General features: G+C 45.5%; 1 protein-coding gene across 3 annotated transcripts in view; it reads right to left on the reverse strand.

Annotated features, from left to right (window-relative positions):
- LOC309843414 (aldehyde oxidase 2) overlaps nt 1–17,550 on the reverse strand; it is an 80,005-nt gene that overhangs the window by 24,414 nt on the left and 38,041 nt on the right. For all 3 annotated transcript variants that reach the window (XM_082688919.1, XM_082688917.1, XM_082688918.1), the window contains 9 exons: nt 16,587–16,683; nt 15,660–15,784; nt 14,639–14,772; nt 12,124–12,211; nt 9,184–9,270; nt 8,806–8,997; nt 6,417–6,644; nt 2,074–2,169; nt 95–223 (listed from right to left, as the gene is read on the reverse strand). In XM_082688919.1, the coding sequence (XP_082545045.1) occupies nt 95–223; nt 2,074–2,169; nt 6,417–6,644; nt 8,806–8,997; nt 9,184–9,270; nt 12,124–12,211; nt 14,639–14,772; nt 15,660–15,784; nt 16,587–16,683 (1,176 nt within the window). The remainder of the gene's footprint in view (nt 1–94; nt 224–2,073; nt 2,170–6,416; nt 6,645–8,805; nt 8,998–9,183; nt 9,271–12,123; nt 12,212–14,638; nt 14,773–15,659; nt 15,785–16,586; nt 16,684–17,550) is intronic.

Raw genomic sequence — 17,550 nt, forward strand, 5'->3', positions numbered from 1 at the left:
CTTCTCGGAAGCCAACTGCTTGTGTCTGCATCGAGCTTGGAGAGCCCGAGATAGGGACACGGTGCGGAAGGGAGAGACAGGCTGGGGAGGGCACCTGCACGGCTCTGCCGTTCACGTCCGAGCCGATGGAAGCTGCTGTAGCGATGGTGTTGGGTACCATGGCCGTGCTTGTTTCACAGATGTGCACCGAGGACATGGGGATTTTCAGTTCACGGCTGGCCACCTGGGAGAAAAACAAATATTTTCGAGTCTGGTCAAGTCTTCTAGGAAGATGTGAGTCATTTTTTTAGTTAAAAAATCCTACTGTTTATATTACATCCATGTTATCCTTGAAAGCCTAAATTAATGTGTCTTAAAAAAATTAAAACCACTTTTTTAGTAGAGCCCTGCTGATTTTTAAAGCCTTTTCTTGGTAATATTCCATAGTGGTTCTTCCTTTCAAAGTTAGTGTGTTTAGCATGTGAAGGGTTTACTTTTTTTCCTGAGTTTTATTTGGTGACAGTGGCAGGGAGAGAGATGGGACCGACTGGTTCAGAGGTTGGTCTTAAATCTGTTGGTATGAACATCCGACGAATTTCAAATGACCTCGAGGGCCCGTCTTCTCTCATGTCCTCCTCCCAGCCTTATCCTTCGATTCTCCCTCTTTTGTCTTCTATTTCCCCTCCTGTTTATGCTCCTCTAGTCTTTGCTGTCCGCTTTCTTCTTTCCTGTTCTTTTTCTTCCAGGTTCTCTAGCAGACACATGTGGAAAGAAAGATATTTAATCACAAAGAAAGAAAATGAGAGTAAGAAAGGGAGGGAGGGAAGAAGGAAGGAAGGAAGGAAAAAGCACGATTTTGGTTTCTGTTGTCTTTTAGTTTTGGCAAAAACACTTTTCTCCCGACGTCTGTAGTTACGGACTTGTTCCCAAGTGCCAATCTACAGACTAACGCTGTTGTAAGATTAAGTTTCCCCAGAAAGAGGCAAAATGGGAAAAGAAAAAAAAAGGGGGGGCAATTTTATTGGTGTTTGGTGATGAAGAGCCCAAGAGATGTATTGGGTCCCCTTGCTGGGAAGGACGGGGGGAGGCTGTGTCACACACATCTGCACCGAAGTCTTTCTGCTCTCTTCAGGGTCCTCTCGCTGCCTCGCTGCCTCTCACATTCATTTTTCTTCCTACGATGGCTGTTATTTCCAAGAATAGGCATGTTTCCTCGATGGTGCAGGAGAAGGGCCTCTGACAACGCCTGGCTTACAGCACAGGAGCTCAGCAACCGTAAGGCGATGCTAGTCCTTTTCGGCCAGCATCGGCACACCGGTGCAGGAAAGGATCTTGGTCCCACGCTTCTCCCCTGGGCCCATCCCTGCAGCCGGTGGGTTCAGGAGCTGTGACCAGCCAGACCTGGCGCCTGTGCCTCTGTCTGTGGCTGGAGTTGGGGAAGGGAGGGAGAGGGGCTACAAGGTACGAAAATTGCGGAGTCCTGTAGGACGCTGTGGAATGTAGGGGGCATAGTCCAGAGGAGCTAAGGGGCTGGAGGGTCAAACTGAGCTAGGTACTATAGTAATCTAATAAATTGGTCATGGTTAAATGTATTCAATTTAAAGGATTATTCTCTTTTCTCTCTTGAGATCCTATCTTCCTACTTTGTGCATATGTGTGTGCGTGTGTTAAAATATACTTTAGAAATTATAACATGGTGACAGTGGATGACATACTTGTCCTTACTTGTCCAAATTGTGTATTAGCAACCTAATGTCCAAACTTTAAAAATCATGCATACTGGTCGAAATAGAAAAGCTGGGAAACTCTTGCTGGAGGTAAAGCCTGCACGGGGCACCTGCCACAGTTCTCCAGGGCTCATTGGTGGTGGTGTCACTAACCACAGCCTCCACCCAAAAGCCTGGCCACGTTCTGGGACTATTCATACGTACATGGGATTTCTGCTATCTCAGACATTCCATTTGCTATGGAAGAAGATTTTTAACCAAATCGTCAAATCCTTAGGGTTTGATCATCTCCCCTGTAATTAGTGCCAACTGCCAGTCACGTCAACAATGTACAGAGAGATAAATGACTTAATTGTAGGTAGCTTACCTGCAGCATTTTGGTGTGAATACCTTGTCCCAGTTCGTTGCCTCCGTGGGTGACCAACACAGAGCCATCCGTGTAGATATGAACGAGGGCAGCTGCCTGATAAAACAACCCGGAAGGCACAGCTCAGTGCAAGGTTAGTGAGGTTCGATGTCAACCAATGAGGGAGTGACACCCCAGTCTCACTGAATGAGGAGGGTTGGAGAGGCAAGCTTTCCTGCTGGGATTCTGAAGCTTAGTTCTGTTCTAGGCAAAAGTCACCTGTAAAGAACATTCCTATTTAGGAACCTGGTTTTATTTATTTATTTATTTTTATTTTTTATTTACAATTTTTTGGAAAAGATGTAATTTTTTTATTTGAGAGAGAACACGATAGAGAGAGCGTGAGTAAGGATGAGTGGGGGAGCAGGAGGGTGATGGAAGGAGAGAGAATCTCAAGCAGACGCCACACGGAGCATGGATCCTGACATGGGGATCGATCTCCTGACACTGAGATCAGGACCTGAGCTGAAACCAAGAGTTGGATGCGTAACTGACTGAGCCCCCCAGGTGTCCCAGGAACCTGGCTTAATAGGAGCCCCTCTGGATACTCAGGAGTTATGACTATTGGTTCCAACTCTTTGCAAGTCACTCCCCTGCTTAAAGTCTCTGGATGACCATTGAGCTACCTAATTAAACATTTATTACGTACTTGACGCATGTTCTGTGCCAACCTGTGCTCAGCTCTGGATATACACAGATGAACAAGATGTGGATCTTCCTCAACAATGTAGTAGCTCCCACTGGGATGGGGGACAGGTTGGAAAGCAGGTCATAAGGCAGAATGATTTGTGAGACAGTGGGCAGGGTATAAGGGCCCTCGGGACCTGGGAGGGCAGATCCAACTACTTTTGAGAAGCCTGGGGAAGGGCGCCCTAAGGACACAATTGCATGGAATCATGTAAGGGAAGACGGGTTTACCGCTGGGCAAGGTGGGCCCAGATTCCCCACTGTTTGTATGGCAAAGCCTAGCTTCTTATTACAACATGAGGTCTTTGAGGATTCGGTCTAGTGTACTTTTCCCGTCCCATCGCTATCTTTTCCTGCTTTGCCTTACTGCTGCTCCTTCCTGACCTGTGCTCATGCTAAAGCTGTTCTCACTTCCTGGCCTCCCAGGCCGTCAGACCCATACCTCTGGTCTCTGTTCGCTTAGAGCTTCCGCAAACACTTCTCATTCCCGTCTGGGAAGGATCAGTCACCTGCTTCTCTGCACTTCCTCTTACGGGGGCGAACTGGGGTGACTAGTGTCCCCTGCAAATTCCTGCCCACCTGGAACCTTCCAGATATAATTAGTTAAGAATCATAGTGGATTAGGATGGGCTCTAAATTCAATGACTGATGTTCTTCTATGAGGCTGTGTGAAGACACACAGCAAAGAAGGCCACGTGAAGATGGAGGCCGGGACTGGAGGGACGTGGCCACAAGCCAAGGGACACGGGGAGAACCAGAAGCTGGAAGAGGCAAGGGAACTTCTGAGGAGCCTTGCCCTGCAGACACCCTGATTTTGAACTTCAAGCCTCAGGAACCAGGAGAATATACATTTGTTGTTGGAAGCCACCCAGTCGGTGGTACTTCCTTATGACAGCTGCAGGCAGTGAATAAAGGGGGTGACCCGCCCTTCTCGGAGCATCTCATGGAAGGAGAGCACTTGGTCTCATTTGGTTTCGTGTCCTGTAGAGAACTAAGAGAAGGCTGAGTCACAGAGACACTAAATAAATGTTTGTTGAATTGGACCAATGGAAATGTGGTATTTTTCATTCCAGGAGGAGGAGGAAGAGAAGGGGGAAGAATTAGGACCTCATTGTATTCTGTCTCAATGGCTTGGAGGAGCTTTGGGGCACCCAGGCTTATAGATGCTAATAATAGTATTTATCACTGTGGGCCTTCTGACTCCCTCTGACGGTGCTCCCCATGCCTAGTTTGGAGAGTAGGTGTTCCAGCTTTGTGAGTCATCAGCTGCCCTGAAATAACACGTTTCAACTCTGAGCCTGGTGATTCCTGGACACATCAGTTTGGATCTCTGTGAAGAAACTGGAGGCCTTTCAAATAGAGCTTTAAAGTCATTCCTTGATATAAGGCTGTGTTTGTGTGTGTTGAGGTGAGAAGTTGGCTCCCTTGGATGATGGCAGAGTAGACTGTGGTTTAGGTGAAGGGCAGCCATACAGGTGAGGGGACGTATCATATAATAAAAAATAAATATATGGTCTTTGTCCCTGATTTTTGGCACAGAGGTCCAAAAACTCTGGGAATTTACTGTCTTTTGTCTGCTGTTCAGATGATTCTTGGGAGAATCCTAGACAGTTTGTAGTGGGTAGGAACTGTTGCCAGAAAAACCGACCACGTGGTTAGAGGGTTGCAGCTTTTAGCCTCACCCTCTGACTTTCAGGAAGAGGAGAGGAACCAGAGATTGAGTTTGATCACCACTGGCCAATAATTTCATCAGCTGTGCCTGTGTAATGAACCCTTCATAAACTCACAAACGACGGGGTTTGGGGAGCTTCTGGGTGGGTGGCCACAGCCACCAGCTGGAGGGGAAGGGCGTGGAAGCCCCATTCCCCTCTCACATATTTTGCCTTGTGTGTTCTTCCTCGGTGCTGTCCTCTGTAACAAACTGGTCATGATAGTAAGCAGAGTGCTCTCCACAGTTCTGTGAGTTGCTCTAGCAAATCACCAAACCTAAGGGAGGTGGGCAGTGGAAACCCCTGAATTTGTAGCTGCCCGGGCAGAGTGTGAATAGCTTGGGCACCTCACTTTTGCTGGTGATGGAAATGGAGGCAGACTCGTGGGGCTTAGCCCTTGATCGGTAGGGCCTGTGCTAGATCTGGGTAGTTAGTGTCAGAATTGGATTCCCGCTCAGTTGTTGGAGGATTGGTGTGGAAAAGAACACAGCATTTGGTGTCGGAGGAAAAAAAGAAAACCACACAGGCAGATATCTAGACTCACTCCTCCAGCTGCTGGATCAGTCCAGGCCCATAGTGGTGACGGTTAACCTTGTGCACCGCCCTGTTGACAGGCTGCTGGCCTTGACTCAGGAGACCAGGAGTCTCCTCCTACTCACTGGGGGAGCCGCGGCCCTGAGAGGTGCATCTGAGGTCTCCTGGGGGAGGGGAGTGTGCAGCCTTGGACAGCTCCGCAGAGCTCCAGGAACCCTGCCAAGTGCTTTGCTTTTATTAGCTTGTTGAGTCCTCATCAATCCTGAGAGAAAGGATTATTATTCTCATTTTATAATCGAGGAAGCTGAGACTCAGAGAGGTTAAGTAACTTGCTTAATATCACACAGCTAGTAAGCGGCAGGGCCAAGCATTGCTCGGGTCCACCCGACTCCAGTTGCTTGGAGTCTGGGGGCAAGTGCTTTATGCCATGAGAAGGGTTTCCTGGGGCAGGGCAGCTTTTGATGTGTGTGCATGCATGGGTGTCTATTGGCTACTGGTAGTTGGGTGTTAAGTGGGAAAATGCTTTCACTGGTACATGCACAGGGAGATCTAATGCATTTTTATATTTAGATTTAGATCTAATGTGTATAAGCTTTTACCAGTTGCAGAGTTTCTGCTTCTGGTGGACAATAATGGGGAGGCGATAACATTTCCTGATTTTCTAAACAGCTTCCCCATAGGGTACCCATTGGGATTGCTGGGGACACTCGTCTATACCAGTCCTGTGTTATTTAATGGACTCATCTATTTGCCACCTTTTTTCCTGCCTTCTGGATGGGGCCCCTGAGTGTCTCTCCCAGAGGATGATTGCCTCTTCCTTTTGCAATCTCCCTGGAAGGACTTTAGGACCATGCACCCGTTTCCCCACTAGAATTGACATAGATTCCTGGGAGAGGTGACTGGAAATAGCCAGCTTGTCAGGGCAACATGCAGTGACCTCTCTGCCTAGACTTTGGGGCACGGAGGAGAGCTGAGGGCCTGGGACACAGACCGGGAGAAGCTCACTTCCTGCCCAAGCTGTAAGCCCTGGGCTCAGAGAGCTCAGCACCCCAGGCCTTGTGCGCTCTCATTCCCTTTGGCATAGGGATGATTCGGGGTGGGGTGGGGTAGTGATCGTGGTCACTGCTGAGACCCGGCAGCTGTGCTGCTAGCAGGCTTCCTGATGCCCTTTCCTGCCACAGAGCCATGTTTCCTGCGGGACCGCGTTGCACGAGCTTGCGGATGGGGCAGCTGCTCCGAGCTTTCTTACATTTCTCTGGGGGGGGGGGCTGGGGGAGGGAGGGGCTCGGTGCCTGGGGAATGTGACCTTCTCCCAAAGTCAGGGTGAGAAGTGCATCCCTTCTGAGGGCTATTTATCATGTAGAAAAGCCTTACCTGATGATAGCTTGTGGCAGCAAAGCCGACTGAAAACTTCATGGGGACGATTGCCATGCCTTTCTTCTTCCAGTAATTCTTCTTGTTAAACTCTTCCACTTGCATTCTTCTGCTGTGAAAGGAAGACTTGTCCAGACACTCATTCCAACATCTTATCAGGGTCTCAGGGCTGAATGCTTGTTTGTAGATGGTTTTATCAACTGTTCTGTACATGTTTTTCTCCCTAATCTGAAATGGTGAGAAGTCAAGTTGATAGCTATGGTAAGACAGAAACTGACTGCAAAAGAGAGACTTGAAAAACTTCCAAATTAAAACACAAACTTTGATGGGGAGAAGACAAGGTGCTGCTTCTTTCTTTGAACAGCATGTGATTTTGCAAAAATAATGGGAGTTAGGGGCACCTGGGTGGATCAGTCAGTTGGGCGTCTGCCTTTGGTTAGGTCATGATCCCAGGGTCCTGGGTTTGAGCCCCACAGTGGGCTCCCTGCTCAGCAGGCAGCTTGCTCTCCCTCTCCCTCTGCTCTTCCTCTCCCCTCCTTGCCCCTCCCCTCGCCACTGAAAGCGGAGGGTAGTGGTAGTAACTGGTCCCTGGAGGGCAGCAGGATGGAGGGGCTGAGGGAAGCAGATACTCCTATTTTCCTACAAGGTTCAGGGGATGAGGAAGAGTTGGTAGCTTGTATAACAAAGCAAGGATGTATTGTCACAACTCAAGATTTGTTCTGCTACAGAGGAACTGCACTGCCGCTGGTGACAAACAGCAGATCGACTCTAAGCTTTCCCATCGCCTCTGGAATGTGTGGTCAAATGTTTTTATAAATGTATTTGAATATGGGGTGTTGTAGGTCCTGAAAGTCTGCAAGATTTGATAAAGGAGAGCCTACTGAGATATGCTCCGGAAGTCTTCATTCTCCCCCTGTCCCTCTAAGTAACACTGAATAATTGCCATTATCAGCAGTGACACTGGAATACTACTATCCAGTTTGTGAGAACACATGTTTTAACAAGTGCTAACTCATTTGATTCCGGCAGGAACTCTGTGTGGTGAGTCATATCATCAGTGTTTCGTAGATAAGGAGACTGAATCACAAAGAGGTTTCCTCTCCTTGCTGGAGCTGCTCAATTGGCCTGCATCACCTTTCCATGATCTCTGCCTATTATTCTTCAAGGCCTATCTTAAGGGTCATCTTCTCCAGAAAGGTCTTGCTGACTCTCCTTCCCTCCAGCCAAAGCGATGTCTTTCTCCTTTGTACTCACAGAACACTCTATGTGACTTCTCTTAGGATATCTGTGGTCTTCCTTGAGTAACATGTAGGTGTTCTCCTGTGTGTAGGAAGTACCCTGACGGTCACAAACCTGGTGGTCCTCTCTGTTGAACTTTGGGGCCAAGGGGTTCAAAGGGCAATATTTAAGTGTGGCTTCTGGAGCAGAGGGGACCATATTGGGGAAACAGGGAAAAGAAGTGTAAAAAGTAGGCTAGGGTCTAATTGAAATGTCTGAGAGCTAGAAAGGTGTTATTGGTAATTATCTCAACTGACAGTGGCTGTCTCTCTCTCGCCTAGCAACCTGTCTATACTGTGCACCCTCTAGGATACTATAAAATAATATTTTGGGAGGCATCTTTTGGTAGTAGATCTCTCAAAAATTTTCAAGTGTACTGGCAATTCCACTTCTATAAATTTATCCTACACATATATAATATAGGGCAAAAGTACATCTACATTTTGGTGTATCTGTACCAAGATGTTTCTTGCAACATCATTTTGATAGCCAAAACCGGGTAACAACATACATGTGTATCATAGTGGAGTGGCTAAATAAATTCCACCAAGTCCCTATTACTTAATACTGTTATGAAAAAGCATGAAATGGATCATTCTAATGAAAGAGGAAGATAGCCATGGCTTACTGTCAAGTAGAAAAAGTATGATTTGTTTATCATGGTCCCATTTTGGTAAATATTCTCTATGTTCATATGTGTGTGTGCGTATGAGTGTGCACGTGCACGTGTGTTATGTCCGTGTTGACCTGTGTGTGTATGAATGTAGAGGGCTGGAACACAGAACTATGAGTAGTGGTTACTCTTGGCCAGTAAGGATGGATGGCATGAAAAGGCGGATGATCACTTTTTAATTCCCTCAGTGTGGTTAGAATTTTAAAAAGAGTAATTATTTTTGTACCAATTAGAAAAAAGAAAGAAACAGAAAGTTGTTTCCATAAGGAGGTAGGAAGATAGTGGAAAGTCATTTCTTCCAAGTAGCTCTGAATTTATCTCGAATTCTGGGTCAAGGCTAAGTTGAGCGGTTCTCCTTGGGTCTTTCCTTGGGTAGCCAGTTCCCCAGCTCAGATGAGCCTTCACTAACCTTGGTTACAGCCTTGGTTACAACCTTACCTTTTCTGGCGGAAGGCCACATTTGGATGCCACAGCGGTGATGCAAGATTCTGTTATCAGGGTTCCTTGTGGGAAGCCGAATCCCCGAAAGGCGGTATTAGACGGTAGATGTGTCATGCAGGCCCGGCCACAGAACCTGAGGTTGCGGATTTTATATGCATTTTCCAGCTTTAATATAAGAAATTCTGTTACCTAAAGTGAAGGGAGATATTAATATATATTGGCCAATACTTCTTTTTTCCTGTAAAAGTCAAGTAAGAGTCTAACTGCTTGTGAAACTTGGGCAAGGACTTGAAGAAACGTGCTCCGTAAAGATTCATCTGGAAATTCTGCCCTGGGGTTAGGATCCAGAATGACGCCGTTTTCTGAAGCACGTACCAGCTCGGAGTCGTCCAGCATGCATCCTCCGTTAAGGAAGCACTCAATGTCCAGAGCTTTGATTCTCCCATTGTTCATGAACCCCACCTGTCACCGAATGAAGGACATTTTATGATCCGTTTAAAATTTACAAGCCAAGTTTAAGTCACAGCCCAGCTCTTGGGCAGGATTGCAAGGCACACAATGCTTTCCTTTGCTCCGAGTGTGCCACACCTGACCATCCCCTCTTTTTCAGTGCTTACCTGACAAAGACCTCCTCAGATCTGACTTTGGAGGAGCTCTTCCTTTCCAGGAGTCCTTTCCTGGCTTCCCAGTCAGTTATGGAATTGCACAGCCCTTGCTTGCCCGCTGGTGGAGAACTGCTACCCTCTCCTTCCTTGTTTCTGGAAGAGTCTCCTTCACTTTTTTTTTTTTTTTTAAGGTTTTCTTTATTTATTTGAGAGAGAGAGAGAGCACGTTTATGAATGGGGGAAGGGCAGAGGGAGAGGGAGAAGCAGATTCCCTGCTGAGCCAGGAGCCCCATGGAGGGCTTTTCCCGTGGGCTCATTCCCACGACCCTCAGATCATGACCTGAGCTTAACTGATGCTTAACTGACTGAGCCACTCAGGCGCCCCAAGTCTCCTTCACTTTTTACTACTTTTCCTTCTAATTTAGTCTGTAGTTTCTCTCCCTTGTGGAAAAGTCTCTGGAATTCCAGAGTGCGTGGGAATGAATCACAGAGCATCTCGTTGTGGGAAAGCCTTGGAAGCTGAGGCCTGGGGCATGGACATGAGAAGGGCTGCTCTCACCGTAGGGAGCTGCCAAGTGCTTTGTGAACAAGGATGCACAGATGTGGGCTAGTGCTGCCGTTCTTACTGGGACTCAGAGAAGAACCTTGCGTGTTTCTGAAGTTGCCGCTCCCTCCTACCCACTTAGGCCTGACTGAAAAGCTCCTGCTTCCTGTTGTAGTTGTACCAGAAAAGGATTGGCCCTGGTCCCTTTGCCTTTTTGGAAACGGGCACAACCATATGGCTATTATCATCTATGGAGATGTTAGATAACAAAGCAGAGCACTTAGCACATGTAGAAAAAGCCACAAATTCAGAATTTATGGTAATTTTGACAAATGCTAGGTTGAAGTTTATCTGTGACTTCATGAAGAAAGGACTGCTAAGCAAAACAAAGTAATAAATAAGGTAGTAGAGAAAATTCTTAAATTGTTTATAAAATTTTCAAGAATTTCAGAACCTCTTTCACATAAACATTTTTATGCTAATTTACAAATAGCTCTGATGAACAGAGCAAAACGTTGTTAGCTAGTTTTGAATGTGGATCTCCCTCTCTATACATACGCACACACACACACCTCTCTCACACTAACATCTTACTATATTGGAAGTAAGATTGTATTTCTTTAAAAATAAAATAAAATTTACGGGGTGCCTGGATGACTTAGTGGGTTAAGTGCCTGCCTTTGGCTCAGGTCATGATCCCAGGGTCCTGGGATTGAGCCCTGCATCTGTCTCCCTGCTCAGCCAGGAGCCTGCTTCTCTCTCTCCTTCTGCCTGCTGCTCCTCTACTTGTGCTATCTCTCTCTTATCTAATAAATAAATAAATAAAATCTTTAGAAAATAAAAAATTAAATAAACTTTGGATTTTCCAAAGTCTATTTCCCTCATTTTAATTATATTTTATGTTACTATAATTACCAAAATATTTATAGTCTAGAATCTTCTTAATAAGTACTAGTACTAAAATAGCCGCATAAATGCAATATAAATAAAGCCTAATTTATAACTCAGGCCAAAACCAAAGAACTCAACAGCCACCATAACAAAACACATAACCATAATCCTAGACTGTGCCTCTACGTTGTTCTTGGTGCTAGAAGATAATAATAGTTGTATTGATTTCTGTGCATTTGAAGGCAAATGAAAAATTTAATGGCCAGCTGTGGTCTTTCCCTCCCTAATTACAAAAATCATTAATGCCGAGGGAAGAAAATAAATGGTGCTGTGGTATGGCTTTAGTAATCCAGGAAATATATTATAGTAATCTAAATCATTAGACATGACATCAGGTAGACTATCTAAGCAATTCCCAGATAAAACATCTTTGATATAGAAACATTACATTAGAACCATTCTAAAAACTCAGTCACAAATTTGAAAAGTACTATTGTTGTCAACTAGATGTTAAAAGTATTTTTAATGCTGTTTATGCCATAGTTGTATAAAACGTGATGAGCATGGTTTGAAACAATTTAAAATGATTTCATTAGTTAGTGGGGTTTTTTTTCCTATTTGCAAAGAACTTTTGTGACACTTTCATAACAATTTGGCAGAAACACTTGTAAAAATGATTTTGTAGTTAAAATGGTAAAATTGCTTCCAAACATTTCAACTGCAAAATATTTTCTTCTTTTTTAAAAAAAATATTTTATTTATTTGAGAGAGAAAGTGAGCGGGGGTAGGGCCAGGGGGCACAGGGAGAGGGAGAGGGAGGAGGAGAGGGAGAAGCAGGCTCCCCTCTGAGCAGGGAGCCTGATACAGGGCTTGATCCCAGGACTCCAGGATCGTGACCTGAGCCGAGGGCAGATGTTTAACTGACTGAGCCACCCAGGAGTCCCTACTACAAAATATTTTTATAATCAGGAAGTTTTGGTATAACAAGTGCTTGTAGCTTCCTTCATTTTTTTGTCTCTGAGGAACCACTAATGAAAGTCTTATTCCTTCAGTAATTTTTTTATCAATTGAAATTGTGTTTTTATCATTCAATTTCTTCACAATCTATACTAGATTTACTAAAAGTTCCTTATAAACTTTATGAGTATTCAAATACACAGCATTTTCATTGAATATTTTAGGTGAGATGATTGTTTTTAGAATTTAGCAAAATCAAAATGATAAAACCACTCAGATAAAACGAGGTATTTTAATAATTTCATCTTTAATACTCACCTTATATTTTCCAAATAATGGGTGCCTTCCCCCAGTTATTAACATATCGTCTTCGCGATCAAGAACAAGCCGGACCGGACGACCAGTTCTAAAGAAAACAAATCTTGGTTGTATTCCCCCCCCATTCCCCTGTTCCTCCATTTCCCCGTCCAGCTTCCGCCCACCCATTTCTTCATTCCCTCATCTAATGGTCTACGCCCTCCCATCGCCGGCCTTTCTACCCGGCCATCCTCATCCCTTGTCCCACCCATTTGTCCACTCATTTCACCGTCCAGCCGTCCCCTGTGTATTCCCTGAGTGCCCGCAGTGAGCGGGGCGCCGATCTGAATTGACATGTGGCCAAACTACACTGTCTCTGCAGCCTTTACTCAATGGCTGGAGATGTAGCTAAAGCGACATTGATGTCGCACGCCAGTTAACGTGTTTTTTTTTCTTTTTTAAAGATTTTATTTACGTATTTGTTAGAGAGAAAGGAGGGAGAGAGCACGAGCAGCGGGAGCAGCAGGCAGAGGGGAAGCAGGCTCCCCGCGGAGCAGGGAGCCCGATGCGGGGCTTCCTCCCAGAACCCTGGGATCATGACCTGAGCTGAAGACAGATGTTTAACCAACTGAGCCCCCCAGGCACCCCTAACGTGTGTTCTTATGGCTTCAGATTTGATGCTTGACCAGATCTAGCCATTTTGCATATCCCCACCACCAGCTACAAAAGAATAGGAGTGCGAATAGATAAATGCAAACTTAGCAACACAACTGCAAAACCAAGGCCAAGCCCTTAGCCAGCTGGGTTAGCATCTTCATCTCTGCCTATGAATGCTACTCTGTTGGCCAAGCTGGGCCCTTGGGTACTCAGAGCTTTAGCCTTGCTGTATCTCTAGGGTAGCGGTTCCTGGACTCTGCGGAGTACAAAAGAATCATCTGGTGTGCTGGTGAAATGCAGATTCCTGAGTCTTAGCACTAGGACTGTCATTCAATATGTTAGGGAGGGGCCTAGAATTGGCATTTTTCTCAGTGATTCTTTTTTTTAAAGATTTTGTTTATTTATTTGACAGAGATCACAAGTAGGCAGAGAGGCAGGCAGAGACAGAGAGAGGGGGAAGCAGGCTCCCTGCTGAGCAGACAGCCTGATGTGGGGCTCAATCCCATGATCCCTGGGATCATGACCTGAGCCGAATGCAGAGGCTTTAACCAGGGAGTCACCCATGTGCCCTTCTCAGTGATTGTTCTGCAGCTATTTTCAGGTACATGTTGAAAGCTACAATTCTGGCACAAAGTTTCCTGTTCTTTTTTTCTTGTATGTGTGTGGGTGTGGTTTTTTGTTGTTGTTGTTGTTGTTGTTGTTTTTTAATGGTGAAGTCTGCTTGGAGCATCAGTTAAGTGGAAAGCTTCTGGGACTACCCCTTGGTGATTCTGATTTGGTGGGTCTGGGATTTCTAGGAGCCTGGGCGAGTCTTATCAACGGTTCGGGAACTCTACTCTGGGAACTACTAACTGTATGCCAGACGTGTGCGAAGGTAGGGCTGTAGCTTACGACACTGGTTCCTACACTTAACTGCACAGTGGCACCCCTGGGATAATTTTAAATATGGTGATGCCTGGATCTTCATGGGGCAGCCTAGGCATTGGGATTTAAGTGCTCCCTGGATGATTCTGATGTGCAGTAATGCTCGGAGGTCTTAAGGGCACAAAGCCTGGTAGGAGTATGATGAGCTGATTATCCCTTGCTGGGTACTTGGTGGGTGCAAATAGAGAGGTTCATTATGGAGAGAACTGGACATGGGATTCAGATCTTGTGATCTTCCACCGCTCACTGCAGAATGAGACACGCGGCTGAATGCTTTGGAGCTAGCTCTGAACTACACAGAATGTGTCAAAGGAAGCAGGACCTTTGGACTTTGTGGGCTGACTGGGCTCTGACAGTACTTTGTTACTACTAAGAAACAGCCACAGAGAATGAATGAGGAACAGAAAAGCCAGCAGCTTGAACAGCGTGGACAGCAAAGGAGCAAGCGTTGTGGTTGAGGTTAACCCGGGAACTTTCTTTGAGGATGTCATCCGTGGTTCAGCAAACACTGACTAGCCGGCCCTTCCCAGGTGCAGAGAGGCAGGGTGGGAAGCTTTCTTGCCTCACTCCACCCTGTCTGCAGCTAGAGAGGAAGGAAAAGTGGGGGAGGACCCACACCCATGGTGTCCCACTCGCACGGGACACTTGTCCCACCCCTAAATGGGTCACTTTCCCTGAAGCTCAAGGACAGGGCAGCCGCAGCCTTGGAGCTATTTAACTAATAATACCACTTTACCTTTCTATAGCAAGTTAGCCTCTTTCCAGTCCTATGTACATTCGACTTTTCCGATAACACTAGGAGGGTGAGTATTGTATCTCTAGTTATAAAGAAAAAGAGACAGGAGCCTGAATTGCCCAAGGACACTCAGGTGGTTATGGCAGCAGCGGCGCTCATTCACTGATTCACCCTTAGTTGGCACATTTTACACCCTCCTGTCTCCCCAAGCGCACTTACTTGAGAGCGCCCACAGCTGCAAGAGCGCCGAACACAGCTGGTCTTCCCACCTTCCCGCCGAACCCTCCGCCCACCCGCTTGACGTGACAGGTGATCCTGTTGATGGGGATGTTTAAAGTAGAGGACACTGTTTTCTGTAAAAGTGAGGTGAGTGGAAAAGTTTTTACAAGAAATGGCAAAGAAGCCTTTTGTTTTCTGAAACATTATAGCGATATTCAACCACACCTACTGTCAGAAAAAGCAACAACCACAAAAAACTAAGATAGTCTAAATCTGTCCTGCAGAGCTCTATTGAGTTTGTAAACATCGTTAATCTTACAGAATAGCCTTTCCAGCTGAAAAATGGTATTTTCCAGAAGGGAAACTGCCTGAGTTTCCTGTCAGAAGCTGGAATCATGGCCAAATGCCTAGACCTGAAGTCCCAACAAGGTGAAAATCAGCAAACGCAGGACAACTTGCTAACGAAGATGTTTGCAGCTAAGACCTAGGGCACTTTGTTACTGGGAGATGAAAATGTGCTATAAAGTGATATGTTCACTCCAAAGATTATCCATAGTGATTATTTAGAGAAAAGTCATGTACAGATACAATTTAGTGTTGTTATCTAGGGCTAGAGCTCATGCAAGCATGCTGCAAGTGAATGCAATCTTCAATCTGAAGTGACTGTGGCTGTTTTTTTTTTTTTAATTTATTTTATTTAGTTTTAATTCCAGTATAGTTAACATACTGTGTTATGTTAGTTTCAGGGGTGAAATATGGTAAGTCGACAATTCTGTACATTACTCAGTGTTCATCATGGTAAGTATACTCTTAATCCCCGTCACCTTGCTCGACTTGTTTTATTTACCTGTCACGACCAGAAACAACAAAAGGGTTCTGGTATCTTAGCTGCTCCACTGGTGTCCAGTACCTGGACATCAAGTTCCTGCAGGTAAAATGGCTGCCATCTGTGAAGCTGTGGGGATTGAAGGCCGTGATGGAATTAGGAGGCTGGGAAGGTAAAGGCGATCCTGGACCTCACCTGCACGTGGGCTGGATCCTGTGCTGACACATAAATGTCCAGTTCTTTGTCCTCGGCCTTCGGAATGACAAGCACTCTCTGTGTTTCCATATAAAAATGTTCCTGTCCTCCAACATGGACCTCTCCTGTTAAGTGCAAGGTAGGGAGATTCTTGAAAGTGTGTGCTAGTTGGAAACTACCATGTGGAGGAATTCAAAAGCAGGTAAGGTGTGGACTGACCAGAATGGGTTTGTTCGGAATACAGAGCTGATGGGTCAGGCATTTGTCCTGTGGCAGCTGAGGGCAATCTGTTTCCAAGACTATAGTTTTGGACAACAAGTTCAGATTATATGGTTCTATTCCTCTGTTCTTGACTAATCAAAATGCTAGGGATTTTTCTTCTATATATTCTGTTGCTCCCCACCCTCCAACCTCTAAAGGCAACACACGTGCACGCACGTGCCTGCGCACACACACACACACAATCTGAGAGGAAGAGAGAGAAATGAAATTTGGCAAAGTGCTGAGTCTTTAGAGGATGCCCTTTCTGAGAGGAAATCACATTCTCTCTATGTCTACTTTGGAAGAAAATTGTGCAAAGATTCTGTTAAACATCCTGAGCTACAGAGGTGGGAAAGCATGTTCTTGCTTGGGATACGTCTTGAAGGAGAAGCCTATAAAACTTGAAGATGAATTGAATGTAAAGTTAAAGAAAGAGAGAAATCAAATATGACTTCTTAGATTTTGGGCCAAACTGGGCGAATGTTGTTCATCTTAACAAAATGGAGAAGAAAAACTATCTTTGTTATTACCAATGTTGTGGTTGTTAGTTTTGTTGTTGCTTGTTTGCTTTAGTTTGATTCTCTTGTTTTGGAATGCATGGAGGAAGAAAATAAAAAAGGTCTCATTTGGGGATAAATAAATAAATAAATATCCTGAGCGGCTTACCTTCAACAATTTGATCCACTTTTTCAAATGCCTCCTCAACATTTCCTTGTTCAAGCTTTTTTTCAGGGCATAGGAATGAGTTGTGCTTTATGGCATCCTAAATGATAGGCAAAAAACACAAGCCAATTAAAACAACTTTTTTTCTTCCAATGGCAAAATTTTTTTTTTCTTAATCAAAGGCCAGTAAACTCCCCCAAAATGGCCACGAAGGGTCATCAACAAAGGAAGTACTAGAGTCGTGAGCTCGTGGCAGAGACGAGATGGTTGTGAGAAGGTTGTCTTCAGACTGCAGGGAAGACTGATAAGAAGGATTAGGGAAACATCAAGAAATGAGATCTGGGGGTGCAGTGATGGCCCAGGACGATAATTACTCATTTCTCCTCTTCAGGGTGGGTGTCCAGGGAACAGTGATGGGTCTAACTGCAGGAGGGTGAGGTTCTAGGCCCTCCCTCTGTATGCTCTCCCTGAAGAAAAACACTTGTGCCAGACTTAGTAGCTCATGTACAAGAACCTCCAACTCAGGGATCTAAATTGCTGAGGCCAAGTGGAGGGAGAAGACTCAAATCCTGACACATCTCTGGGGAAGAAGGCCCAGAAGACATGGTAGGAAGTATGCTCATGTTTTTGGGCTCATTTCTTGGCAAATCTCATAAGGGCCTTTCTAGCCCTTTCTTCTGTCTTTTCTTTCTGACGATAGCGTGAACTGATTACACGTGAAGACTGAAGCTGTCCCACTCCAAGTCCCTGTGGATTCACCTACTGACAGCCCCTCTCCACTGAGCCTTTAGGCCCGGCCTGATTTTCCGTACTTCCGAATGGCTCCTGTCTCCCGCATTCTGACTCTCCAATAGCCTTCCTGTTCGCCGTCTATCTTGCTCTTTGTGATGATAATGAGAACAGCCAATATTTGTTGACTGCTTGCCTTGTGTCAAGCACTGCACAACACACAGCGCACGTGCGCACA

The sequence above is a fragment of the Mustela nivalis genome (genome assembly GCF_964662115.1).
Source record: "Mustela nivalis genome assembly, chromosome: 11".
Lineage (NCBI taxonomy): Eukaryota > Metazoa > Chordata > Mammalia > Carnivora > Mustelidae > Mustela > Mustela nivalis.